The sequence below is a fragment of the Lolium perenne genome, chromosome 6 (assembly GCF_019359855.2).
Source record: "Lolium perenne isolate Kyuss_39 chromosome 6, Kyuss_2.0, whole genome shotgun sequence".
In the NCBI taxonomy this organism is placed as follows: domain Eukaryota; kingdom Viridiplantae; phylum Streptophyta; class Magnoliopsida; order Poales; family Poaceae; genus Lolium; species Lolium perenne.
Window position 1 is genome coordinate 109,765,322 of NC_067249.2, and position 26,135 is coordinate 109,791,456.

A 26,135-nucleotide genomic window follows, 5' to 3' on the forward strand; every position below is an offset into this window, starting at 1 on the left:
AGCTCCTACCGGCTTGTGTGTTGTTTCTGGGCTTGGCGGTGGTGGTGTGGTTCTTTTACAGGGCCGCTCACATGCCTCAGTTGGTGGGTGCCCGATTAATTTGGGGGGGGGGGGGGGGGGTGGTGGGAGGTGGCAACGATACTTAAGATTTGAACCGATTGCTGGACATGGCGGCAGGTTCTTGATGTTGGGATGAAAATGCATGATATGATCCCTAACCTAGGCCTGCCCTGCCTACTGCCTCTAGACAGAAATTGTCTGTAGCGCTGGAGATCATCTTATCCCTTCCCATTGGTTGCGGCGCGACCGAAGGCAAGATTTGGGCTGGTGCCTAGACCAGCGGGTCTATCGAAGTCGTCTTTCTGTTACACCTATGTTGACCAATTTCTGCCTGGATCCGAGTCAGGTGGGCTTGGATTTGGTGCCGACCTACCATGTCTTATCCATCGGCCTCGCAGAATGCGGTTTGTTGCGCCATAGGTTTGAGTTTCTAGATGCCGAGGCGTTAGCCTCCGAAGGTGGACAGTGCATGCAACTCTATGGAGGGTGATGTGGCGGTTGTGATGCTCTATCTCTTTGGCCATGTGGATGGCGAGGAGCAGGCAACGCGGGAATTCTGGTTGTGGCAGGTCTTATGAACCAATAGCTACCATATTACATTCTGAAAGCCTGGCTCAGAGATAGTAGGTGGTTTTAAAACTCGCTGACGCCAATGGCGGTGATGCCTGCGGGTGGCGTAACCATCTTTGGGGTACCATTCTTGTTACTTTCTCTGGATTAGAGCCCATGGTGAAACCCAATGACCGTCTTGGTCTCGATGACGGTGATGCGCTCCATCGTCAAGCTCCAGTTCAATGGCAAGTTTGGTTTTTGATGTATTTTTTTTGTTTACCTCTTATCTACTTTGTAAGGGTATTCCCTCGCCACATAATGGGTTCATCCGGTTTGCATTATTTATACAGCGGGGCTAAATCATGTTTCAAGAGGGATTATGAAGTTTCTGAATAATGCTTTGAAACATTATGCAATTATATGTATATAATCTATACTTTTAAATTTTGATATGCATAATATTCACTTATGCAGTGAGAACAAAACTAGAGAAGCCGTAGCAACGCACGGGCACTCAACTAGTTGTGTTTACATACCAGTTGGGCTATACACTATAAATTCTACCAACATTTTTGTACTCCTTTCTTCACGCATCGAACCCGCAGTCCCTTATCTGATCAAACAGCCAATCCAGCAGACCGGTGGTCATCCTTTATAATACAATAAAATATTTTAAGTCAATATTGCCTCTTAATCAACATCAACTAATCCAGAATTGCATGACAAGAGAGTACAATTAACATAACTTTGCTCAATTAGGATGAGTATATAAGTTGTATCAAGTAAAATTGCTAATTCTGTCAGAACGGATGCAAATAATGGGAGTATCTGGTTTGGTTTTCCAATGCCCTACTTGTACACAGGGATAAGCCAACAGGTTGGGCGAGATATGCGCCGAGTTCAAGATGAGTTCAAGACATCAAGTTGCCGCTGAAGCTCCTCAAGATCATCATCGATAGCACCAGAGCTAGCTGGTGTAGGTGGCTCTACATAGAAATCTTCATGTGGAAGTTCGCGGAGAAGGCCTTCTGGAAGGTTGTCTGTTTAATTTTTGAAACGAGGTAAAATACATTAAGAGTGGTAAATAAGGAAACACTTCGTTCTTGGAATTCAATTTACCTGTTGCAGTCCTTAGAATGCTTGACAGCGCTATGTCACTATCATCAACAACACTGAATATGGGAAAACAAATTGCAAGTAAGAAAACCCATGCAACTTTTGCAATAGATATTCAGTTCATCAAGCATGTCAAGGTGGTATATCCTGTTAGCTCCACTAGGTATGAAACTCCGGATAACACAGAACAATTAGCATACTATCTAAAGTTGATTAGAGAGATACTAGATGTACCTAATGTTCCACTCATTGTCTATGTGAACCGGGTATTCAATTGCTGCAGATGCTTCAGCTTCTATCTTAGCCTTTGCTGCTGCATCTCTAGCAGGTTTTGATTGCATATATTCTTTCTACAATATGATGAACACCAGGAAGTCATTGGGAAACAGTCACCATTTTAACTACGGAGTACCAAAGAGTAGCAAAGCATGTGAGAAAATAAACACCTGTCTCTCAAGACATGCTAGATTTGAACATTGTGGATTTGGTCTCATTTCCATTGTTGGAAAATAATCCTTAAGTGAATTATATCCCTGCAAATTAAGAAAAAATGACAACGTGAAAATAAGCAGATGTTCAGAATTTTGGACTGAACGTGCTGGATAAACATCTGCAACAATGATGCAACCTTCAAACCAAATACTCCCTCCGGTTCATAATAATTGCCCAAAATGGATGTATCTACACACTACAACATGTCTAGATACGTCCATTTTGGGACAACTATTGTGAACCGGAGGGAGTACTATATTATGGTCTTGCCTATTTATACAGGAACGAAAATTAGCCTAAATGATACTACTCCCTACAGTTCAAAATAATTGCCCAAAAATAAATGTATGTAGACATGTTTTAGTGTGTAGATAAATGCAATTTTGAGCAATTATTTTGAACCAGAGGGAGTAACAAAAATATTGTGAAAAAAAATTCTTAAAAAAGAAAGAGAACTCAACTTAATGTTATTTAAAACATGCCACGGCTTTTACAGCATCAGAAGAGTTAGATTCAAGTAATTACCAAGTACGGAGAAACTTGTCCAAATTTCAACAGATATTTCAGAGCATTCTGGACCAGGAGGCCAGCAACAACACCCTACAAAGAACATGTTCATCAGCTAAAATCAATAGTGACAGGAGAAATGTTGCAAGGATAGTAGTTTTGGTTAGCATTGAGATAAGAACCCTATGACTAGAATGCATTCTCACTTTGGGATGGTACTGCTGAGTCATTAAATGATTGGTGCACTGAAAACCAGTTATCTCCACCAATGCATAGATTAATTAGAAAGAAATATCAAGTAATATAGGCTGATACTCAAAAGTACAGTAGATATGCATAGATTTTAAGCAAGTAGGCCCGAAACCATAATAATAACAGTCCAAGTGTCCCAAGTATAGCTGTTAAAAACATACAAGAATGTCCTAATCAGAACCAAGCCTCACATAGCTTTGAGCAAATTGTTGTCAGGTGAGAAAACAACTGAAACAACAAAAAAAATGATCACCATTGTAGTTGGCAAAGAGGCAGCACAAACACCGTCTCGCTTAAGTGTACGCTCGTCCACTCCTGATGCTACAACCTATAAGAAGGGGTATCACAAACAGGTTACCAAAAGATACAGAAATTGAATGCAAATACAGGAAAAGCTAGGGGCACCTCAGGTCCTCAACAAATTAGAGCAACTATGCAGGATAAAAAAATGGCAGGATCCAAATGAACTGCCAAAACTATATTCAGGTACAACTTAAGACGATCAAAAGCATAACAGAACACAACTAAAGCATCAAGAGCATAATACTGAAGATACATAGAACGCACCAATGGAGGAGCACATGCAAAGCATGCAGTTTCACCAGGAATCAGTAGCTGTATATGGCCAGAAACAGCGTCTTCAGAAACACCTGGTGCATAAGTTCGCACGTCAAGTGCATTTCACAATGATATGAAGGATGAGTTTATTATGAGTGAAGAGTATTAGGATGAAATGATGGATGAGTTCTGTCATGATTCAAATTGTGCATTTCTCACTGACTGTTGGTTGTATAAGTAGCAAGGACTAAGCATCTATTCTGTCTGCCATATATGATCTAAGAATGTAGTGTATTTCTATGAAATGCAAGAATGCAAGAGGGTACACATCTGTTTAGCAGTACAGAGGGTACCGTTGGAACCCGACGGCACAGACGTTTGGGTTCATGGACGAGATGCCAGGTTGGGAAACATGGACTGGACAGTTTATTTCCTACGGCTCTATACCATCCATTTAATATACACTGGTTACACGACTAGCATGGTATACTTTTGAAGGTGCATGAACATGCACGCACGTAGCACCCATAGATAACACAAGCACACACAAAAAGGGGGAACAAGCAGCTACCCAATAGTGTTGGGTGGAAGAGTATAACGGGGGTGCCGTCGAGCATGAGGCCGGCGTGGTCAGGACGCCATAACATGCGGCCTGCCGCTACCCAGAGGTGACGCCAGGAGCTACCCGTTGTCATGCTTGCTGACCACTGAAGACGCCGTCGCTGGGGCCTTCATGTGGCCCAAGGTATCATAAAAGATTATCGTACTCTCGAAAAAAAGAAGACTATTGTCGGCATCGCCTGAAGATTGGAGCGGCCTCATCTTCATCACAGCAACCGACAAAGAAGGTGTTGCTAGTTCAGAAATCAGTGACGCACAGCCAGCCAGGGCATCACTGATGCAAGACCAGAGCTGGCACCGTCTGATACTCTGGTGTTCGGTGCCACCCTGTTTTTCATGTCGCCTGGTGCCAGCCCTCATGTAGGGTCATCAGGGAAGTATCTAGATCAGTTGACGTGTCCATCTCATCTGTCATGGCATCATCATGCCCCTCGTCTACATGATGCTGGTGGCACAAAATGGTCAACGCCAAGTTTGCTAGGCATCTATAAATTTACATCAAGTTATCAATACATGTCCTCCAGGGAAGAATCAAAGAGCGTAAAAGTGAGGCACAAGGGGTTTATTTGCTTGTACGTGCCGTCAACCACGACAAGTGAGGTGCAACACAGTCATACGCAGACACAAGTGAATATTCGGGCATCAACGATAAAGTCCCTGTCCCACAGTCTATCTTTCACATCGTTTCCTAGACTGCCAGTCCACTAGCCTGATCTCCACAATGCGTCACAAACTGCCTCGCCAGATGGGCAGATTCAGAAAAACACAGTCAATTACTGGGCCAAAGTCAATCAATAAGGGGCCATCAATATGATACTATCTGCACTCCCGTATCTGCACCAAAAATAGGCCAGGCACAGATCTACACGACATTATCAGCGGCCCAGATATCGGGATTAGCTGCACCTGAGTGCCAAAACACTGACCCCCTGAACTAAACTGTCGTGGTATCGTCACGGCATATGCCATAGGGTGGCTAATCGAAGTGGTTCCTGAGGGATCTCACGGCGGTATCCGGATGCGGGTATGGGCACGAGCGACACGGCGACGTACCCAGGTTCGAGGCCCTCCGATGGAGGTAAAACCTCTACTCCTGCTATGAGTGTATATGATGATCACACAATACAATGGTGCTCCTAGAGCTGTGTCCGGCTGCTCCTGAGAGGCTAAGGGAGACGATGGTCTCTCTCACAGGGCAGCTCTGTAGGTGGGTGAAAGCAATAAAATGATCGATCCTCTGCACGAGAGGGGGTAGTGCGGCTTATATAGGCACCGGCACTTTACATATAAGACCCTATAGTTTACTGGCCGGCTGGGCCGGCTTCGGCTTCCGCTCCTTCCCGAGGCGGTGACGTCAGGAGTGGTTGAGGCATCGTGGCCTGTCCCATCCGGCTGCCACGGTCAGCGGTATGGAGAGGAGCTGCCCCTGTCGCCGTCAGCCACTGTAGCCGGTACGGATCGTCGTAAGCCCTGACGGCCTGTCCGGCGCGCGGCACTATTGCTCCACAGTGCCCCGCACTTTACGGAAGATGGAGTCAGCGTGGACTTTGGGAACCCGGATCACCAACCCGGTTCCTTCCAGTGCAAGACTCGCCAGCCTCGAGTCGGTCTGAGGTACAAACCCCAGTCGGATATGGCTTGTAGAAGCCGGCCCAGCCACAAAGATTGGCGGCCGTAGCCGAGCCGACTAGGACTGGAGCCGCCGGCTTCCGGACCAGCCGGCCACGGCGCCGGCCCGGCTGCTCCTCGGCCGGCCTTTGCCGCGAGCCGGCCGGTGGCCAACCGGCTGCTCCGCGTCCATTGCCCTATCCGGGTCTTCCCCGACATTAGCCCCCGAAGGCGGCAAGGTCCTGCGTCCGAAGGACCTAGGCAGGTTTTCTGGCTTCTCGAATATATTAGACGGCACTTGGAGGGGCCGACCGAGAATTTCCATTCAGCCGGGCTGCGCCCTCATCCGGCTCGTTCTGCCGGCTGCCTCTAGCCGGCCGCTTTTTACACTTGTACAGCTTTTGCTTTCGCAAGATCCGATGGCGCCTCCGCCTTGCCGATGAATTTTGGCTCGGGTGGAACTTATTGTCCGGCTCCGCTTGCGGCGCGCCGGAGTCTCCGCCGCCTCGGGTCTGCGCCCGACTTGATCGATCGATGCCTGGCCCGGCGGTCGGTTCGTCTGGTCACATCAATGTCCCCGGATCCGGTGCGGTAGTGGGCGACGTGGTGTGGCCGTTTCCGAAACCGTCGTGGACGTGGGAGGAGTTACGGCGCAGATAAATCCGGGGACGTGGCCCACGATCGCCACTTGGAGGCCAACCGCCCGCGGCAGAGGCTATAAATGCCGCAGGGGAGGCATCGAGGCGGCCACTTGCCATTCTCTTCCTCCTCGCGCTCTGCTTCCATCGCTCCCTGCGCGCTCGAGCTCGGCTGTTGTTCCGGCGAACGCCTCCCGGCGCGAACTCCGGCGGCGAATCTCCACCGATCCGCCGCCGCCACTCCGTCAATCCGGCGCCACGGGGCCGCGCGTCTCGACGGAGCGTCCTCGGCCGCCGTTGTCGCCGCCGCGGTCGCAAGGTTCTTCCTCGCCGTTTAGTCTCTCCTGGTCATCTTCTTCCTCGACCTCGTCAATGGCGTCCCCCGGCGGATCGTGGAGGCTCCTACATGCGGGAGGACGACGTCGAACGGCCTGGTGCGCCTCCGGCGGATCCCGCGATCGGTGATCACGCGGGTGCCCGGCGAGGAGGTGGAGCCCGAGCCGCGGCCCGGCGAGCGCGTCGTCTTCGGCGCGCATCCGGATCGCGGGCTGGGCACTGCCGGCCTCGACGTTCTTCCGGCGGTTCCTCGACCACTTCGGCCTTCGGCCGCATCACTTGCCGGCCAACGCGTGCGTCCTCCTAAGTCGCTTCGTGGCGTTCATGGAGGCTTACGCCGGCTTGTGGCCCGACATCGACTGGAGTCGGCTCTTCTTCTTGAAGGCGCAGACCAACGACGGCCGCTGCGAGCACTGCGGCGCCGCCTCGATCTACACCCGGCACGGCACGCCTTTCCTAAAATCCCCACCGTCGACTCGGTGAAGAAGCGCGAGATGTCGTTCTTCTACGTGCGCAACGAGGAGCTCGTCGACCGGATCAACTTGCCGGAGTTCAACCCGGCCCCTCCGACGGCCGGATCAGCGGAGCCACAACGCCCGCTCGTCGGATCGAACGCCGAGGTGAACTCGCTTTGGGATTTCCTGGCGACGACCACCGATGGCGGTTGATCGCCGAAGATCTCCTCTGCACCATCGCCGAGCGCCGGGTGCTGCCGCTCAGATGCGCACCCACAAGATCGGGCACATGTCCGGCCGGTTCGATCCGAACCGGACGTCCAAGGCGCCGCTCACCAAGGCCCAGGTGGCCAGCCGGGTGAACCACATCACCAAGGCGAACCTGTCGGAGGATCGGAGTTACGGCCGGTGCCTGCGACGGCGAGGACCGTCCACGGCGCGGGTAAGCCTCGTGTCTTTGCCATTTTCCGGCTTGCGGCTGCGAGGCCGACTTCCTTTTCTTCTGCCGACTTAGGCTTGTCATATGCTTATGTTTTCCGTCTTTCTAGCTTTTTGAGCGCGGAACGCCGAGGACGGCGACCTGGCGACGAGGAGGTGGACGCCGGATCACGTCGATCCGGTGACCAAGCCGGCGACCATGCCGGCGACGACGACCTGCCGCAGCGCCCGATCTAGGCGGCCGGGGGGAGCACAATCCGCCCCCTCACCAGGGCAGCGGGAGGAGGAGGAGCCGGCGACGTCCGGCACGGGGCCAATCCCGCCGTGCCTCTGCGTACGAGGCCGCCAAGCACCACGGCAACTTCGGCGCCCAAGGGCACGAAGCGAGCCGGCTCCACCGCCGCCTCGGGAGGCGAAGGCGAAGAAGCAGCCACGGCAGCAGCCGAAGAAGGTCCGGAGCGGGCCGGGTGAGTTCTCTTTCTTTTTCTTGTTTGATTCCTTTTCTTTCCTTACTTTCATGCTTATTGTCTTTCTGTTTGTCGGCTAGGGCTCCCATCAAGTTTGCCCGGGCGGCGGCTCCGGCGAGCTCCGCGCGTCGCGTCGCCGCCGTGCGCCAAAGGAGGGAGCCGACGCCGCAGCCTTCATCGCGCGCTCCTACGCCACCGCCGCTGCGGGTCTTGCGCCTTCCGCGAGGGCACCTTCCTTCGCCGTGCCGCCGGCCTCGGCGCCGATCGCGGCACGCGGGTCGAGCCGACTCGGCGGCCGACGCTGGACGACATGTTCCCGCGCCGGACACCTCTTACGGACCCGGCCAGCGGGGCGGGCGGGGCATGCCGCCTTCAGCCGGAGCCGGAGCCGGCGGGGCTGCTCCTCGAACCGGCGTTGGCGAGGGCTGCGCCGCCCGCGGCCGGAGCCGGCACCAGCCCACCGTGGTGGAGGCGGACGAGAGCCGGAGGCGCCCTGTGCGCCGGAGACAAGCTGGGCCGGCCAGGCCATCCGCTGCGCCGGAGCGACGCGCCGCCGCGCATGGCCGGCAGCGAGAGGAGCCGGCGAGAGACGAGCCGGCGCGCATGGAGGCGCCGACTCGCGCGCGCTGGTGAGGACGGGGACCCCATCGGCGTCACCGCAAGGCCTGCACGTGGCCAAGGGCGCACTTCTTCTTCGGGTGCCGTCCGCCTCCGACTCCGGCCTCGGCTCGCCTGCCACCATGGAGCGGGCGTGGCTCCGCGCCGACTCCTACGAGGTGACCAGCCGGGAGGGGAACCCCGGCCAAGCATCGGTGGAGATGTTCTTCTCCGGCTGCAGGCCAATCTCAAGGCCGGGGCAGCCGAGGCCGCGGCTAACGTTGCCAAGGTGGAGGAAGCCGGCAAGGTAAGCTTCGTCTCGTTTTGATCCGATCATTATCCTGGTAGCCTCCGAGGCATGGGCCGGCCGCTTGGAGCCGGCACGGGTTTCGCTGATCGACTAACTTTTTCTTTTCCTTAGGTGTGATGGACCGGCGCACCACTTTGTACAATCGCGCCGTCACCCATTACCACAAGGCCAAGCCGGACCAGGGCCGACTTGGCCGCGAGTCGGAAGCCGTCAAGGGTAAGCTCTATGCTTCTTTCGACTTAATGTCTTGTTTTCTTTCGATCTTGGTTGGTGACATTTCTTTCCGGCCGCCTCGCGATTGAAGCCGCCAAGGTCCCGCAGCTGGAGTCGGATCTCCGAGCCGCTCGCGCGCAGCTGCGCCGAGAGCGAGGAGGCGGGCCGATCTGCCGCCGGCAAGCTCAAGCCGGTCGAGCAGAGGAGCGACGCGAGCTGCGCCTGGCTGGAGCGAACCATCTCACCGAGCTCAACTCCCTCGGGACGGCGGAGAAGGAGAAGGTGGATGATCCGAGCCGGCCGGTGACGGAGGTGGAGAAGCGACGGCTTGCGGCTGGCAGAGGAGGTCACCGCCAAGTCCACAGAGCCGACGGCTACCGCCAAACGCCGGACCGACGATTTTAGCGCGCTTGATCGCGGCTTGGCGGGTGAGTACATCTCTATGTTCCTTTCCCTTTGCCGGCTTCACTGCCGATCGTCGGCTTTCGTTAGCTGGCCCGGCAGCAGAAACTTCCCGATTTCTTCGTTATCCTCATCTTCGGTGGCGACAGTCGGTTCTTGCCGGCCGCCGCTGAGCTTTTCCTTTTGGCTTAGGACTTCGAAAATTTGCATTTTTTAGCTTATTTCGGCTTTGATGGTTTCGACTTGCTTCTTCTTGTTGCGCCGGCCTTCCGGAGACGCAGGAGGCGGCTTTGGCAGCCGTTGGCGTCGCGCGCGACTCCGGGAGGCGGGAGACCGGCGAGGGCAGCTCGGAGTACTTCTCCATGGAGGACCACCGGCGTCCATGGCTGCCCGCATCGAGCCCGTCACCAAGCTCGGCTGGGAGCTCGGAAGGCGGCTGAAGAGCTGGTGCCCATGCCGTGGCCTCGAAGAGGCGGCGCCGCAAGATATCTCCGCCTCATCTCCGCGATGGAGCGGGCGCCGGACCGCTTCCTCGGCGGAAGGAGTCGGCCACGCGCGCCGGTGCCGACATGGCGCCGTCCTTCGTCCTCTCCCGGTACAACGAGGTGGACACAGGGCAGCTTGAGTTCCGGCGAGCCGGCGTGGAGGACAAGCTCCCGGCCGATCTCAAGGCCGCCCGCCTTGCTCGAGCCGGCACCATCGCCGACTTCGTCGACAAGGCCCTCTTCGTCGCGGACCGAACCCTCCTCCATCCGATGGAGATTACATGGACGATGAGGAGGCGGAGGACGTGCCCGAGGACGACCCGGCCGGCTCCGCTGATGCCCCTCCGGCTTAGATTTCCTGCTTTCCAGTTCTTTTGCCAAGACAATTTATTAAATCCCCGGGATGCCGGGTGCGAATGTATGAATATTATCGCCCTTTAATTATGTCACGCTTTAATGTGTTTGTTAATCATTTGTGTGCCGAGTTGCTTTCTTTCGACTCGTTCGCTTTTTCCCATCCGCCCCACTCTTTGGCTGTGCCCTCGCCGGTCGTACGTCCGACTTGCGATCCGTCGCCGGATCAAGAGCGGGCCATGGGTGAGGCCGACAAGATTTCGATCGAACGAGCTGAATTCGGCAATCCTAAGCACTTTTATGAAAAGTTGCAAGTCAACTCGCTTTTACTCTTTCCCTCGTTTTTCGCGTGCCGGCTCCCTAGGCCTTACTCCACTTGGGACAGCGGGTTGCAGTCAGAATGGATCGGAAGCCGGTGTCGGAAACCGGATCACGCATCGAGCCGGCCGCGTGAGAGGGTTCAAGCCAATTGGCGAAACAAGGTAAAGTACGCGAAAAACTTGTCGGAAACGGCGCTCTTGGCGCAAGCTTTTTCATAACTCACAAAAAGGGATACAAGGGATACATACATTCCTGCTCTCATGTGTAAAATGGGCGGAGTAACCTGATATTCCAGGGACGTTTAGTCTCCTCGTCGGCCTTGTCCGGCTTGTTTTTCTTAGCCTCTTGGGCATCTATGAGATAGTAGGAATCATTGCCTACTGCCTTGCTCACGATGAAGGGACCCTCCCATGGGGATGACAGTTTATCTTTGTCCGTTGTCCTCTGGATCAGCCGGAGCACTAGGTCTCCTTCTCGGAATGCTAAGGGCTGGACCTTCCTACCGTGATAGCGTCGGAGGCTTTGCTTTGGTAGATAGTAGATCTAGACTCAGCCGTTAGGGCCTCTTCGACCAGGTCAACTCCATCTTCGCGAGCTTCTTTGGCTTCGGCTTCGTGTAGAGCTTGATCCTTGGCGCGTCATGCTCGATATCGATCGGCAAGACGGCTTCGGCCCCGTATACGAGGAAAAATGGTGTGAAGCCGGCGAGCGGTTTGTCGTTGTGTGCGCAGTGCTCCACAAAGACATTGGGCGGTTCTTCAATCCAGCGGCCGGCGGCTGGCGCGCGCGGCTCCACCAGCCCGGGCCGGATGGCGGCTAGGACTAAGCCGTTAGCCTTTTCCACTTGTCCGTTGGACTCTGGGTGTGCCACAGAAGATAGGGCCATCCGGATCCCCATTTCCCCGCAATAGCGAGAGAAGATGCCTTGGGAGAAGTTGGTGCCGTTGTCGGTGATGATGGTGTGGGGGTAGCCGAATCTCACAATGATTTCCTTGAGGAATGTGACGGCTGTGGACCCGTCCAGTTTCTTGATTGGCTTGGCTTCGATCCACTTGGTGAATTTGTCAATCATCACCAAGAGGTGTGTCATGCCGCCTCGCGACTGTTACGAATGGGCCTACCATATCCAAGCCCCATACGGCAAATGGCCATGTGATGGGGATGGTTTTCAAGGCGGAAGCCGGTGGTGTCTTTAGCTGCGAAGCGGCAGCCGTTGCACTTCTTCACCAAATCTTCTGCGTCTCTGGCGCGATCGGCCGATAAAAACCGTGCGGAAGGCTTTGGCCACTATGGCTGCGGATGAGGCGTGATGTCCGCACTCTCCTTGATGGATTTCCCGTAGGAGTTCAATCCCTTGACCGGCTCGACGCACCTTGTTGGAACACCCCACTTACGCTGCGTTTGTACACCGGTGGTTGATGATGGTATAGGCCTTGGCCCTTCTCTCAATCTGCCTGGCCTGGACTCTATCATCGGGCGACACACCGTTGGTGAGGTAGGAGAGGAATTCTTGTGCCCATGAAGGTACGCATCTTATCTCGAATACGCTGACCAACGGGGCCTCTGCGTGGGAGCTTCCGGATTCGACCGCATGGTCGCCGGGTTCGGCTTGCTAGCCGGCGGGTTCGGCTTGCTAGCCCCGAGTTTGGCGATGAAGCCCCGGGTTGGACCGAGAAGTCCCCGGGTTCGGCATGCTAGCCGGCGGGTTTGGCTTGTTAGCCCCGACTTGGGCGATGAAGCCCCGGGTTGGTGAGCAGCCCCAGGTCGGCCGGCACGAATATTGAATCCGAGTCCGGTGACGGTATGATGGACGGCTTCTTGAGAACCGCCAAGGCGACACCGGCGGAATGGCTTGCCGGGTTGAGCCAATCTTGGATAAGGCATCACCGCTTCGTTATTTGCTCGTGGCACGTGGTGGAATTCGCGGCCGTCGAAGAAGCGGATAGCCGCTGGACATGGAAGCGGTACGAGGCCATGTTGGCGTCCTTCGCGTCCCGATCGCCGATGCTTTTGTATAACCAAGTCGGAGTCGCCGAAGCGAGTATGCGACGCACGCCAATCTCCTTGGCCGGCTTCGGCCCATGAATGAGCGCTTCATATTCCGCCACGTTGTTGGAGGCGGCGAAGTGGATCTGCAGGACGTAGTCCAGCCGGTCTCCCTTGGGAGAGGTGATGACGATGCCGGCTCCCAAGCCGTTGCGCATCTTCGAGCCGTCGAAGTGCATCTTCCAGTGTGTGGAATCCGCAAGACAGCGGCGAGTGCGCATCTCGGCCCGGTCGACGAAGAAGTCCGCGAGGATCTGCGACTTGATGGCCGTGCGTGGCTCGTAGAGGATGGTGTGGGCGGCTAGCTCCAGGGCCCACTTGGCAACCCGGCCGTTGGCATCCTTGCTGCCTATGATTTACGCCAAGGCGGCTGTGGCAACCACCACGATGGGGTGCTCTTGGAAGTAGTGCTTGAGCTTCTTGGCCGCCATGTAGACGCCGTAGGTGACCTTCAGTAGTGGGGGTAATTTTGCTTCGGCGGGAGAGCACTTCGCTAAGGTAATAGACTGGGCGGCCGAACCAGTTGCTCCTCGTTGCCGGCTTCTTTGCGCTCCACCACCGGGACAACGCTAACCACTCGGTTGGTGGCTGCGATGTACAACGACATCGGCTCCATTGAAGCGGCGTTGCAAGGATTGGCGCGGTTGAGAGCACGCGCTTCAAGTCACGGAAGGCCTCATCCGCTGCGGTGACCCGACGAACTTGTCCGCCTTCTTCATTAGTTGATACGGGGCGGTGCCTTCTCCACGGCCAGGTGACGAAGCGGCTCAAGGAGGCCAGGCAGCCGACAAACTTACGGACGTCCTTGAGGCACTGCGGCAGTTCCATCTTCTCCAGGGCACCGATCTTGTCCGGGTTGGCTTCGATCCCTCGCCGAGAGACGAGGTAGCCAAGGAGGCGGCCGGACGGCACGCCGAATGTGCACTTGGCCGGGTTGAGCTTCATCCGGAATCTTCTCAAATTGGTGAAGGTTTAGCTCGGGTCATCAAGGCGGGTAGTCGGCGCCGTGGTCTTTACAACGACAGCATCCCCATATGCGTGAACGTTTACGCCGATTTGATCCTGCAAGCATTTTTGCATGCACCTTTGGTAGGTGGCGCTCGCATTTTTCAAGCCGAACGGCATAGTCGTGTAGCAATAAGCCCCATACGGGGTAATGAACGAAGTCTTTATTTGATCATCCGGATTCAAAGGAATGCGGTGGTAGCACGAATAGGCATCTAGGAAAGACAACAGTTCACGGCCGGCGATCGAGTCTATGACTTGATCTATGCGCGGCGGGGGAAGGGATCCTTTGGGCACGCCTTGTTCAGCCGGTGTAGTCGATACACATGCGCCAGGAGCCGTTCTTCTTCAAAACCAGGACCGGGTTCGCCAACCGGTCCGGGTGCGGCACTTCCATGATGAAGCCGGCAGCTAGGAGCCGGGCGATTTCTTCACCGATGGCCTTCCTTCGTTCTTCGGCGAAGCGCACGAGAGGCTGCTTCAGGCAGCTTGGCTTCAGGCCGGACGTGGAGGTGGTGCTCACCAACTCCTCGGCACACCCGGCATGTCTCTTGGAGTCCATGCGAAGATGTCCCGATTCTCACGGAGGAAGGCTGGTGAGCTCGCTTTCCTATTTCTTGTTCAAGCCGGACCGATGGTGACGAACTTGTCCGGCTGCGCCGGGTCCAAGCAGGATCTTCTTGGTGTTGTCGGCCGGTGGAAGTGAGTCGTCCCAGCCGGGTTGCCGCAGCCGGCATGTGCATGTCTGCGCGGCTTTGGCGAGGCGACGGCGTCGTGGATGAGTCGCTTCTCGGTGGCGATGACCGGCGTCTGGGCCATCTTGGAGCTCGCGTGGCGCGGTCCATGGAGCGGCGATAGTCGCCGGCTACGGTGATGACCCCTTGGGGCCGGGCAGCTTCATCTTCGTGTACCCATAATGGGGCACCGCCATGAACTTGGTCGGGGCCGGCACGCCCGAGGAGCGCGTGGTAGGGACTCACGAGGTCCACCACCTCGAACTCGATTCTCTCGGTGCGGAAGTGGTCGGCTTCCCGAACATCACCTCCGGCGTGATCCGGCCGATCGGCCGGCAGCGGTGGCCCGGCACGATGCCATGGAAGACGGTGGGGGTGGGGCGCAACTCGGCCTCTTGGATGCCCGGCTTGCCGGGCGGTGTCGCGGTAGAGGATGTTGATGCCGCCGCCGCCGTCGATGAGGACGCGCGAGAAACGCACGCCGCGCCGGGTTGTGCCGATGGTGGGGTCGAGGACCATGGCGTAGCTGCCGGCTTCGGCGGGACGGCCGGTGTGTCGCGGCGATCAAAAGTGATGGCTGCTCCGACCGGTTAGGTGCGGGGGACCGGCGGTATGACCGCGTTGACCTCGAGGGAACGGCGCTCTTGGCTCGTCCTGTCCTCGGGCTCGGAGGTGAAGATGATGTAGGTGGCGTCTTCGGCCGGATATCGGCCGCCATGGTGCACTTGGTTAGCCTCGTGGTGCCCGAGGTTGGCGTTCTCTGCGCCGGCTTGGCCTCCCTTCCCGCCGGCTGGTGGAGGCGGGGGTGGAGGCGGTAGAGGTTCACCGCTTGTCAGCCGCTTCATGAAGTGGCAATCGCGGGTGGTGTGGTTGGAGGGTTCTTGCCGCTGTGGTACTTGCACGGCGAGTCGAGCATCTGCTCGAAGGTGTACTTCGGCTTCCATTGCCGGTCTTGCTTACAGCGGCGGCTGCCGCTGCCGCGTTGTCTGCCACGGCGGCCACGTGGGCGGAGCCGCACCGGCGGTCCGGCTGGTCGCCGTGGACGCTTGCCGCGGTAGTTGTCCCGCCGGCTGCCGTGCGAGCGCCCTCGGCCGGCTTGTTGTTGTCCCTTCGGTGGGGGCCGGCGAAACGTCGGCGGCGCCTTGCCGGCTTCCTCGGCCAGCGCGTGCTTGTCGGCGATGGCCATCAAGGCGGCCATCGACTTGGGGTCAGCTGCGGCGCAACTTGTGCCACGACATGGTGTTGGGCCGACAGCCTCCCATGAAGAAGGCGATGGCTGGATCTCGTGCACGCCCTCACGGGAGTTGCGCATCTCGCACCAACGCGTCGGTACGCGCGATCCGTCTCGTCGGGGCCCGCTTGCACATCTCGAGCTGCGAGGCGACCCGGCCGCGATAGGTGCCGGTGAAGTTGCCGATGAAGGCCGCTTGAAGTCGAGCCAGCCGTTTATGCTGCCGGGCGGCGGGTTGTTGAGCCATGTGCGGGTGGAGCCGACCAGCATCGGGGGAGTAGCGCACGGCCCGGCGCTTGTTGCCTTTGGCGATGCCGGCTGCGGTGGAGTAGTCCTGCAGCCGGTCCTCCGGCTTGGCGGTGCCGTCGTACTTGGGGGTGTCGCGGGGAGCGTGAAGCCCTCAAGCGTGGGCTCGTTGGCGATGCGGGGCCCGAAGCACTTTGGGCCGGGCGGAGCTTCTTCTTCCGCAATGCGGGATTCGACCAGCCGGCCGAGGCGATCTCGGCGTCGGCGGGCTCGACAGCGCGGCCCGGGGAGTGTCTTGGGCCCGGCGCGCGCCGCTTGCTCTCGGAGCCGCTCGGTGATGACGGCGGGGCCCGAGTCTTGCTCCCGGTTCCGGCTTGGAGGAGGCCGGCTGCCGCTGCGCCGCTCTACCGGTGGCTCGGCTGCTCGAGCTTGCGTGCGTGGCGCGGGAGTCATGGTGCCGGCTTGGCGGCCGGAGGCGGACTCGGCCGAGTCCTGGCGCCTTCCTGTCGTTGCTCGCAGCTCCACGAGCGTGAGAAGCTGCGGGGGCATTGACATACACGGGGTCGGCCGCTGCTGGTGGGCTGCGTTGAGCGGCTCGATTACCCGCTTGGTGCAGCGGCGTAACTCTTCGCCACGAAGGCGGTTCAGCTCTTCTGCGGCGGCTTGTGCCGCGCGCATGTTCTTGTCGGGGGTGTTGTAGACGGGAGCTCCGCGGACGGAGCCGGCGAAGGAGCGCCGTCGCGGGCGATCTCGGCGCCAAGGTCGCGGCCCTGCGGCGGATGTGGCCGGCTCGGCTTGGCTCGTCGCCGCACAGGTGAGGCCGTGGGCGCGGTTGTACTCGCGGCGGGTGATCTCCATCGGCGCTTAGCGGCAGCCGGCTCTTCGGTTTGCTTGAGGAGGAGTGGCGGTGCGCCTCCAAGTCCGCCTCGATGGCGGTGGGGTCGGCACCCAGCGTGAGTGGGGTGCTCGCTTTTGCCGGACCGCATCCGGCGGGACGGTGGTGGTGGCGCTTTCGGGCCCGAGCCGGAGGCGTTGGGGTCGATGTTGCGCTCCGAGGTTGGGGCCACGGCGCGCGGGTTCTTGGTGGGGAGCTCGTCGCCGACCCATCATGACTTGCACGACGGCGGGGTGGCGGGAGCTGCTGCCGGCTCGCGGAGGAGGGCTAGCGCGGCGCCGGCACTGCCGCGCGGGTAGCGCGCGGCGGTGCGACGGTGGCGACGTAGACGTCGAAGCCGCCGAAGGAGATGACGCCGCCGCCGGCTGGGAAGGGCCGATCGGCGAAGCAGCCGGCGTTGTCGGCGCGCGATCGAGGGAGCCGAATCTCCGGATCAAGCACGAAGCGACTCGCTCGCCGGTGGTGGTGGTGAGGCCCGTCCGGATGAAGACACCGGCCGAGGATGCCGAAGGCCCCACGGTGGGCGCCAAATGTCGTGGTATCGTCACGGCATATGCCATAGGGTGGCTAATCGAAGTGGTTCTGAGGGATCTCACGGCGGTATCCGGATGCGGGTATGGGCACGAGCGACACGGCGACGTACCGGAGTTCGAGGCCCTCCGATGGAGGTAAAACCTCTACTCTGCTATGAGTGTATATGATGATCACACAATACAATGGTGCTCCTAGAGCTGTGTCCGCTGCTCCTGAGAGGCTAAGGGAGACGATGGTCTCTCTCACGGGGCGGCTACGCCGTAGGTGGGTGAAAGCAATAAAATGATCGATCCTCTGCACGAGAGGGGGTAGTGCGGCTTATATAGGCACCGGCACTTTACATATAAGACCCTATAGTTCTTGGCCGGCTTGGCCGGCTTCGGCTTCCGCTCCTTCCCGAGGCGGTGACGTCGGGAGTGGTTGAGGCATCGTGGCTGTCCCATCCGGCTGCCACGGTCGGCGGTATGGAGAGGAGCTGCCCTGTCGTCGCCCACCTGTGGCCAGACGGATCGTCGTAAGCCACGACGGCTGTCCGGCCGCGCGGCACTATTGCTCCACGGTGCCCCGCACTTTACGGAAGATGGAGTCGGCGTGGACTTTGGGAACCGGATCACCAACCCGGTTCCTTCCGGTGCAAGACTCGCCCGACCTCGAGTCGGTGCGAGGTACAAACCCCGATCGGATATGGCTTGTAGAAGCCGGCCCAACACAAGCATTGGCGGCCGTAGCGCCGACTAGGACTGGAGCCGGCTCGGACCAGCCGGCCACGGCGCCAGCCGGCTGCTCCTCAGCCGGCCTTTGCCGCGAGCCGGCCAGTGGCCAACCGGCTGCTCCGCGTCCATTGCCCTATCCGGGGTCTTCCCCCCGACATAAACATACATTTGGGGCGCTTGAGTGTTGCTGCATGACATGAGAAACTGCACGGAGATGGCATATATCAGAATATCATCAAAGAAAACAAGGACAAAGAGGAAGGGCAGAGTATTTCATTCATTAAGGTCTAAAACACGGCTGGAGCATTTGTCAAGCTACAAGGCATGACCAGGAACTCGTAGTGGGTGTTGTGCGTGCAGAAGGCAATCTTTGCTTTGATATCCAAAATGTCCTCAAACTCGCCGAGAAACTCATCCGTAAATGCTGCCGGTTCTTCGCCTCCGAGCCATGTAACCTCCTATCCACTGAGCTAAACTGTCCACGAAGATTTTCAACGTCCCACAGTATTGGGCCCAATGAGAGCAACTGTCGTGTCCAAGATTTGGACACCGGGGATTGGTACTCCCCTTTTGAGTTCGGCCAGGGGCGCAGAGTGTGGTGAAGTCGACCAGCAGTCGAGCGACACAGGTTTTTTACCCAGGATCAGGCTGCATTGGGTGCAGCCCCCTACAACTATGGTGTATATGATGGCGATGGATGGGTTACAATGGTTGTTCCCGGGGAAGGATCAACTGGTTCCTTTCCTTCTAAGCCTCCCCCTCTTCGTCCGGCGTGGCCCTCCTTTTATAATGGCAAGGGGTCACCACAGGTGCCGGTAACATGCGGCGAGGCGCTGTGTGCATGGGCTCAACGTGGTTGCGAGGCTCGGTCGCCCAACATGATGCACTGTGGTGTGTGGGTGCACAGGAGCAGGCTTAGTCATGTCCCATCGGCCTGATCCCGACTGAGGGTCGCTTGCCAGCCGGGCACGCTTCTTCAGAAGCACAATCCCCGGGCTCCCGGGTAGGTTCCCGGTCACGGCCTACTTGGAGTCCTTTCGTTCCAGGAGTCATGGTCCACCCGTTGGATCCGGGGACTACCATTCCCATGAAAACGACAGCAACCTTGTCATACCAACAATGTCAAAGCCTCCTAGTAGGATCGCAAAACAATCCACCCGAAAATCATGGTCGCCAATATGCAGCGGCACCACATGGCATAAGTCATTACCACGGACCTAGTCGTCATTGCCAACTATGACCCGGAGACCAGGGATGGTACTAGACTACTGGTGTCACAGAAGCCTGCTTGAGGATTGTGTCATTAAGAAAAGACTCGTGAGAGCTGCAAGGGTTGCCCGAACACCCTCTTAAGACATCGGTGTGGTTTCGTTGCCTCCTCCCAATCATCAACATCCATCCAAAACAGCCATGCACAATGATGGCAAGGACAAACTGCTCATCGACAGTAAAGCATAAGCCCTTCTTAGACGCTATGTCATTTCAGCATGGGACAGATGACGGAAGTGCAGCCTGTTGTAGGCATCGCTGTTGTTGATGGTATCACCATGAAGGCCCTTGCTTCTAGCATGGGTGCAAGAGCAACCGGAGTGGAGGCCCGAGTTAAGGGCCCCGAAGAGTATCCATGCAGCTGCTGTTTGGACAGGTTGGTAGTAGCGCTCGTATGAAAGCGCTAAACTGACTACCTTGTCGAGATCTTCAGGACGCGGAAGCTCGACATCCGTGCGACGAGACTCCAACAGTCCGGTAGTGGGTTCCACTTAGTCTTCATCGGTGAGGTGGGGCAAGCGATGGCAGTTGTCGACCATCCCACTAAAGGGAAGGAGAGACAAAGTCCCCAGCTTGTTCATATGCTTCGGGGAACCAAAGTTGAGATGACATAGCTCCACAAACCATTGTTGTTGAGGTGGAAGGAGGCAAGCTACACTTTATCTGACGTGTTGCTCATCGAAAAACTGCTCACTGGTTCAGTCATGCCAACAGATCTCCCATGCTTCCGGATTGGGGAAATTCTAGCATGGCATATTTGGGGATAGTCAGGGTAGTCGTGAAATGGGGGGTAGCATGTGGAGTGGACGTTAGGAGAGTGGTTGGCCAGATGCTGGCGCATATAAGTCTGGGAGAGCTAACTTGTAGGTAGGCTGAGGCGTGTGGAAGAGTTTTGGATTGGACAGACATGGTGGTGGTATGGTTGGTTGTGTGGCATTGGGGAGGGCAACCCAGTGGTGAGAAATGCAGCAGAGGTGACGGTTGTGGTCACCAGCCTGTAAAGGTCGATGAGCAGAGTTTTGGATTGGACAGACATGGTGGTGGTATGGTTGGTTGTGTGGCATTGGGGAGGGCAACCCAGTGGTGAGAAATGCAGCAGAGGTGACGGTTGTGGTCACCAGCCTGTAAAGGTCGATGAGCTGTCGTTGAAGATTGCCTGAGGGGACCCCCCAGGCCAGGTGGAATTCCACTTGGAAACAGTAGAGGTGGAGTGTGGCCAGAGAGTGGACCAAGAGGAGGGCATAAGAATTGGGTGGTGAAGTCACTGAATTGCTGGTGCAGCTTCTCAGCGTGACGTCGAACCTTGATGTCCAAGCCATGTTCATCTGCTGCAGCACTACCAGGACCGTCGCATATAGCGGCTGGGAAGCCACTGTACCATCCTCTTAATCGGACAACATGGTCTCTGATACCAAGCAGTTAGAGACTTGGGCCGGAGGGCGTAACCATGGCCTGGAGGTGCCTAAGAGCCTAAGAAAATCTTGTATAAACCTCCTCTCCTTCTATCAAGTCCGGCTTCTAATTCTTTCGCAAAAGGCAATCTATCCAAGTACACATTGAATTCTCTCCATAGGGAAATATAATAATAGGAATCCTGGGCAATATGCCCCTTCCTGCTCATATATAGTCTATCCTACCACAGGCTGGGGTTTAATCATACTATAGTGGATTCCCAACGTAACAAAATTGGACTGTTTCAATCAGACCTGTCAAATAGTTGTGTACCAAAGAGGCCACCATGCTCTTGCAAAAAGATTCATACTCAGTTTACAAACAACTAGGGATTTAACTTTTGAAGACAAGGTTGGTGATTGAATTTTTATGTAAAGTGTGATCAAATAATAGCAGGAAGATATCAGTGCTGATTGTAAGAGCAGTACCAAAAAATAGTAAGTATATTCTCAATAGGGCATGATCAATAATGCAAGTTTTGAACTTACCAGATTCCATCCATGTCTGGCAAAGCTCATTGCAAGCCTGAAAAGTGGGTACAAAAACAAATAACGCACAATTGAATCTCAGAAATGCGCAACCATGCATGTGAAGTACAAAAGCCATAGAGAACAAGAAATGTTGAGAGGGTTGATGAAGAGCTACATAAAATCATGAAATTGAATTTTCACAAGTTTTCACCTGGTTGACAACCATACGAGCTTCATAGTTATCAACACAGCTCAAAACAAGATCAACTCCAGTGCTACGCCCATGAGAGCTCCTGGCTTTGAGACTTCCTAAAAACGTTTCAAATCCTTTGACTGTAGTGATATTCAATGAATAGCTCTGCGGGGACAGAAAGATGTCATCAGTTTGCACAACAAAGCAGGAAAAATACGAGAGTACAAGACACATTATTCAATCCAAAGATCCACTACACAAAGGCAAATTCTCTTTGGTGTAACGAATGTTATGGTCATGGATATTGATAGAACTGTCTAACGGGCAACGTTGGGTGAAGAAAAAAATTATCATGAAAAATGTAAGACCTACGTTTTCACCATTCCACGAAAACTTGTACTGTAACGAATCTGATGAAAGAATCAATTTGCTGAAGGAAAGGGAGATCGCATAAGTGACTGTCACCAGTGGACATAGTTCTCACCTCCAACACAACATCGGGATTTATTTCAGAAAGTGTCTGCACAGCGGCATCAGTTTTGGCCATTCCAACCTAACAGCAAAGGGATATTGTTACTTGGTCTGGCCAACATTATGCTCTAGGAGATATAAATAATTCAGTATATAGTGACAGTGTTTCAGAAAATAAGCTTGCATGTACAGTACACATTCAAGAAATGCACAAAACGGCATCATGCATAGAAAGGAGAGAACAAATAAAGAAATTTCCCCTAGAAGCTTACCTGATCCGGGCGGAAGAACAGCCTATTCATGTTAGCCAACTCAACTGTGTCATAGTCATATAACAAGAGGCGCCCAATCCCACATCTAGTAAGCATCTCAGCAGCAACACTACCAACACCACCTGTACCCTGTGGAGCATGTATTAATGTATCAAGAAATCACTAAGTCCAAATTTTGGACTGGTAACTAAAGATCTTCAGCCATGAAATTTTCTGCTCAAGTAAGCAGCACAGTTACGACCATTTATGTTCTGTTATTTTCATAAAAACTACTACCCCTGTCCATAAAAGGATGTCTTAACTTTGTCAAAATATGCATGTATCTAGACGTGTTTTAGTGTGTAGATACATGCAAATTTTGACAAAGTTGAGACATTCTTTTATGGACGGAGGGAGTACAAAATTTGCAAGGTGATAGGTTGGTCTATTAGTATCGTAATTTTGTGCAGATAAAACATGTGTGATACTATTATACCAAACAAAACAAAAAATACGAAATTTAATTAACATTAATAGAATTTGGCCTTAGATAAGAAAACGTGGCTGCTCTAGTTTCTTTTCTGATAAGCAAGGGCAGCCAACAAACCACGGATATATGTTAAGCAAGAAAAAAAAAAGTTACATATCGTATACCTCTAATTATAGTTAGAGCATCTCCAGCCGCGTCCCCCAAAGCGTCCCCCAAACGGAGTCGGATCGAGCGTTTGGGGGACGCGTTTTCTTCGTGCAGGGTTTGGGGGACGTCGCTCCCCAGCCGCGTCCCCCGAACAGAATTTGAGATTTTTAAAATTTAATCGAAAACAGTTGAATTTATTCAAACTTGCTATATATTACATAGATTCAAACGAAATTCGATGAAATTTAAACATAAACCCTAATCTAGTGGTACTTGCGGCGGCCAGAGGGGTCGCAGTACTAGTGGAAGTTGTACATGTCGTCGACGACGACGTCCTGCTTGCCACGCTCGTCGGGCTTGTCGACGGGCTCGTCCTTCACCGCACCGCTTGGCCCAGCTTCGCCGTCGTTGGTGAGGTCGACGAGCGGCATCCCAGCGAACGCTGCGTGCAAGTCGCTGCTGGCGATGAGGCGTTGCTGCCGCTCGTACTCCACCACCCGCGCGGCCGCCGCGGCTTCCTCGTCGTCCTGCTCCTCTTTCACCTCCGGCTTCGGAACAAGGAGGGTGCCGCCGACGCGCCTATGCTGCTGTCGCGTTGGTTCGCGGATGTTGACGCTGCTGCCGCCGCGCCTCCGACTCGCCAGCGGAGTTACGTACTGTGGCTCTTCCTTCACCTCGCGCTTCGGCACGCTGTACGGCGTGGGGCGGTGCGAGGAAGGCGTCAATCGCGCCGGCCCCGAAGAAAAAGAGTTCGAGGAGGACGAGTACATCCTCCTCGGTTGCCACCGCGTTGCGGCCGAAGGAGATGGTGGCGGGGAAGGTGGCATCTCCAGCCTTGGGTCACACCAGTGGGTGCACCCGGGAACGCGCCAGAAACGGATGCACCCGGGAACGCGCCAGAAACGGATGCACCCCTCCTTGTTCCAAGTGTTCCTCCGGCCGACAAGGCCATGGGTGTTGTTCATCTTGGCGTCGTGTTGCGCCCGGAAGAAGTCCGCCCACCAGTCGTCGTTACCGGTGGGGGCCTAGGTGGGATCGGCTCGCTCCTCGACGCTGAGGCGAGCACGCTAGGTCCAGATCGCGTCCCTCTAGCGTTCGGTTCCCGCCGGCGGCGGGATGCCGACCCCGTTGACGGTCATCCTCCAGCCGCCGCTGCTTGGCAGGTGCATGTCCGGCGGGACAGGGTACCACGCGCGGTACAGCGCCCACACCTCCGCCACCATTAGGCTGCCGCGGCCGAAGCCGTTCGCCGCGAGGATGTTCTTGCGGGAGGACGACATTGGCGCCGAGGAAGGAGGTGCGGCGAGAGGAAGGAGGTGCGGCAAGATTGGAATGTGGAACGTGCTGAGAGGAAGGAGGGGCACTCTTTATTGTACTTCGGCGGCAGGCGAGGCGGCAGCGGGGCGTTGTCCGCAATAAACACCGGCGCAGATGGCCACGCGGCCATGCACGACGAGACGCTTCACTGCTTCGCCTGGGAAATCTGGACGCCATTAACGTCGCTTGACCACAGGTAGGCGACGGGGTTTTAGACTTCCGTGTCACTGACGTGTCAGGCCCGCGTCTCCTCGCCTCGCTTTTCGTTGTGTCCGGCGCCGGGAGCATCGCCTGTGGACCGGGGATGGGCTCGGGACGCCGGACACCATATTGGGCCGCGCCAGACGGAAAGGGCCTTTGGGGCGCGTGGCTGGGAACGAAAAATTGTCCGGCGCGCCCCAAATACCTTTGGGGGTCGCTTTGGGGGACGCGGCTGGAGATGCTCTTAGCCCTGTGACTACCGAGTTTGATTGTACAAATTGATAATTTCAACATAAATGAGCTCAGCTGCAGTTCTGCAGCAAACAAGTAAGCTTGAACCTTGCATAAGCTCATTTTTCTAAAACAATCCTAAATATTAATTTGGTTATTACTGCATTGGCATAAAACTCTCTTGGGCTTGAGTACATGTTGGTAACCATGGTATTTCATCAATGGAATCCTAGTATTCCCTCCCTCTATAAATAGATGTCTGAGGTTTGTCTAAATGTGAATGTATATAGACACTAAATAGCATCTAGATACATCCAGATGTAGATAAATCTCAGACAGAGGTAGTACATGAACTATGCCAAAGACACAAGTGAAAAGTACTCACTAGTCACTACTCCCAGAATACTACATATTTGCTTGACCCATTATCTCCATCTGATATCTTCAAAGCATACCGACTAACATCATCTACTCAAAGAGGTACATTGTGCAGGTCTTCTCAACGTCAATTTCCAACTAGAATTGCTATACTTATTTTTTAAGTAACTCCTCAAAGCCAGGTGAGGGCAAAAGATGCTTACCACAATGGCGACAGAATAGTCGCGGATGAGCTCGTAGTTGCCAACAATCCCCATCCTCTGCAACGCCATGAGCCTGCTGTAAGGGTTGCTATCTACAACCTCCGGGCTCATGTCCTGCGCCACAAAACCCCAATTGGCAAACCACCGTCAACTGTACCAATCTACAAACCGTGCGCATCGACTTTACCACCTAAAGCCTGGCGATCCGTCAGATCCTACCTTAATCTTCGATCGGCCGGTGGCGGCCGCGGCGCTGGCAAGGCTCGACATCCCAGCCACTCGATCTCGCATCTACCAACATGAAGAAGCAGATAAGACAATGGCCAAAGGGAAGGATCAAGATCTACGGAGCGGAGAATCGGAGGATCGGTTACTCGATCGATAGAGGCAGGGTCAGGACGCTGCTTGAGCGCATCGAGGTCTCGAAGAAGCGCACGCAGCTCATCCTCCATGGTAAGCGATTACCTCCGTCGGCGAGAGGATCCGTTTAGCAGTGATTTGCCTGGCAGCGGCTGTCTGGATCGGAGTAATAAGTATGGAAATACGGGGAAAGGCGGGCGACTCGAGTCGAAGAAAGAAAAAAGCATCGTATATATTGTGGATATAAATATATATATCTTTACTATTAAATTGGAATCCGCTATTCGTGCGTTGTACGTCGTCCGCATATTTTAATTTTAGTCCCTTACAAAATCTAAAGGTATAATAGCTGCCCCCCCATGGGGGCTTCACAGCGATATCAGCTTCTGGACCGTTGAATCTTGTCAGCAGCTATCAGCCAGTGAATCTCGTCCGTTCGTTCTAGGTAGCAACGCACCCCCTGGTTGGCTGTGTGGGCGTATGAGCGTTTTACCATTGGTTCCCCTCACTAGAGAA

The 26,135-nt window shown here is 55.4% G+C and overlaps 1 protein-coding gene across 1 annotated transcript; it reads right to left on the reverse strand.

Moving 5' to 3' along the window:
- Window positions 1-1,343: 1,343 nt before the first annotated feature.
- On the reverse strand, window positions 1,344-25,838 carry LOC127325935 (ubiquitin-like modifier-activating enzyme 5). The gene is made up of 14 exons (XM_051352761.2): window positions 25,634-25,838; window positions 25,479-25,550; window positions 25,260-25,373; window positions 22,314-22,442; window positions 22,055-22,123; window positions 21,589-21,735; window positions 21,396-21,432; window positions 3,547-3,629; window positions 3,233-3,307; window positions 2,746-2,820; window positions 2,175-2,261; window positions 1,963-2,078; window positions 1,732-1,784; window positions 1,344-1,652 (listed from the first exon to the last, which is right to left on the reverse strand). The coding sequence occupies exons 1-14, from the start codon at window positions 25,709-25,711 to the stop codon at window positions 1,513-1,515; spliced, it is 1,275 nt and encodes a 424-aa protein (XP_051208721.1). The 5' UTR covers window positions 25,712-25,838; the 3' UTR covers window positions 1,344-1,512.
- Window positions 25,839-26,135: the final 297 nt, after the last annotated feature.

Excerpts from the sequence above, each read along its gene's own strand:
- LOC127325935 (XM_051352761.2), bottom strand. The coding sequence starts at position 25,711 with ATGGAGGATGAGCTGCGTGCGCTTCTTCGAGACCTCGATGCGCTCAAG. Across the intron at positions 21,433-21,588 it reads CTCGTATGGTTGTCAACCAG|GCTTGCAATGAGCTTTGCCA; the intron begins GTGAAAACTTGT and ends CCCACTTTTCAG. Across the intron at positions 1,785-1,962 it reads GACAATGAGTGGAACATTAG|TGTTGTTGATGATAGTGACA; the intron begins GTACATCTAGTA and ends TCCCATATTCAG.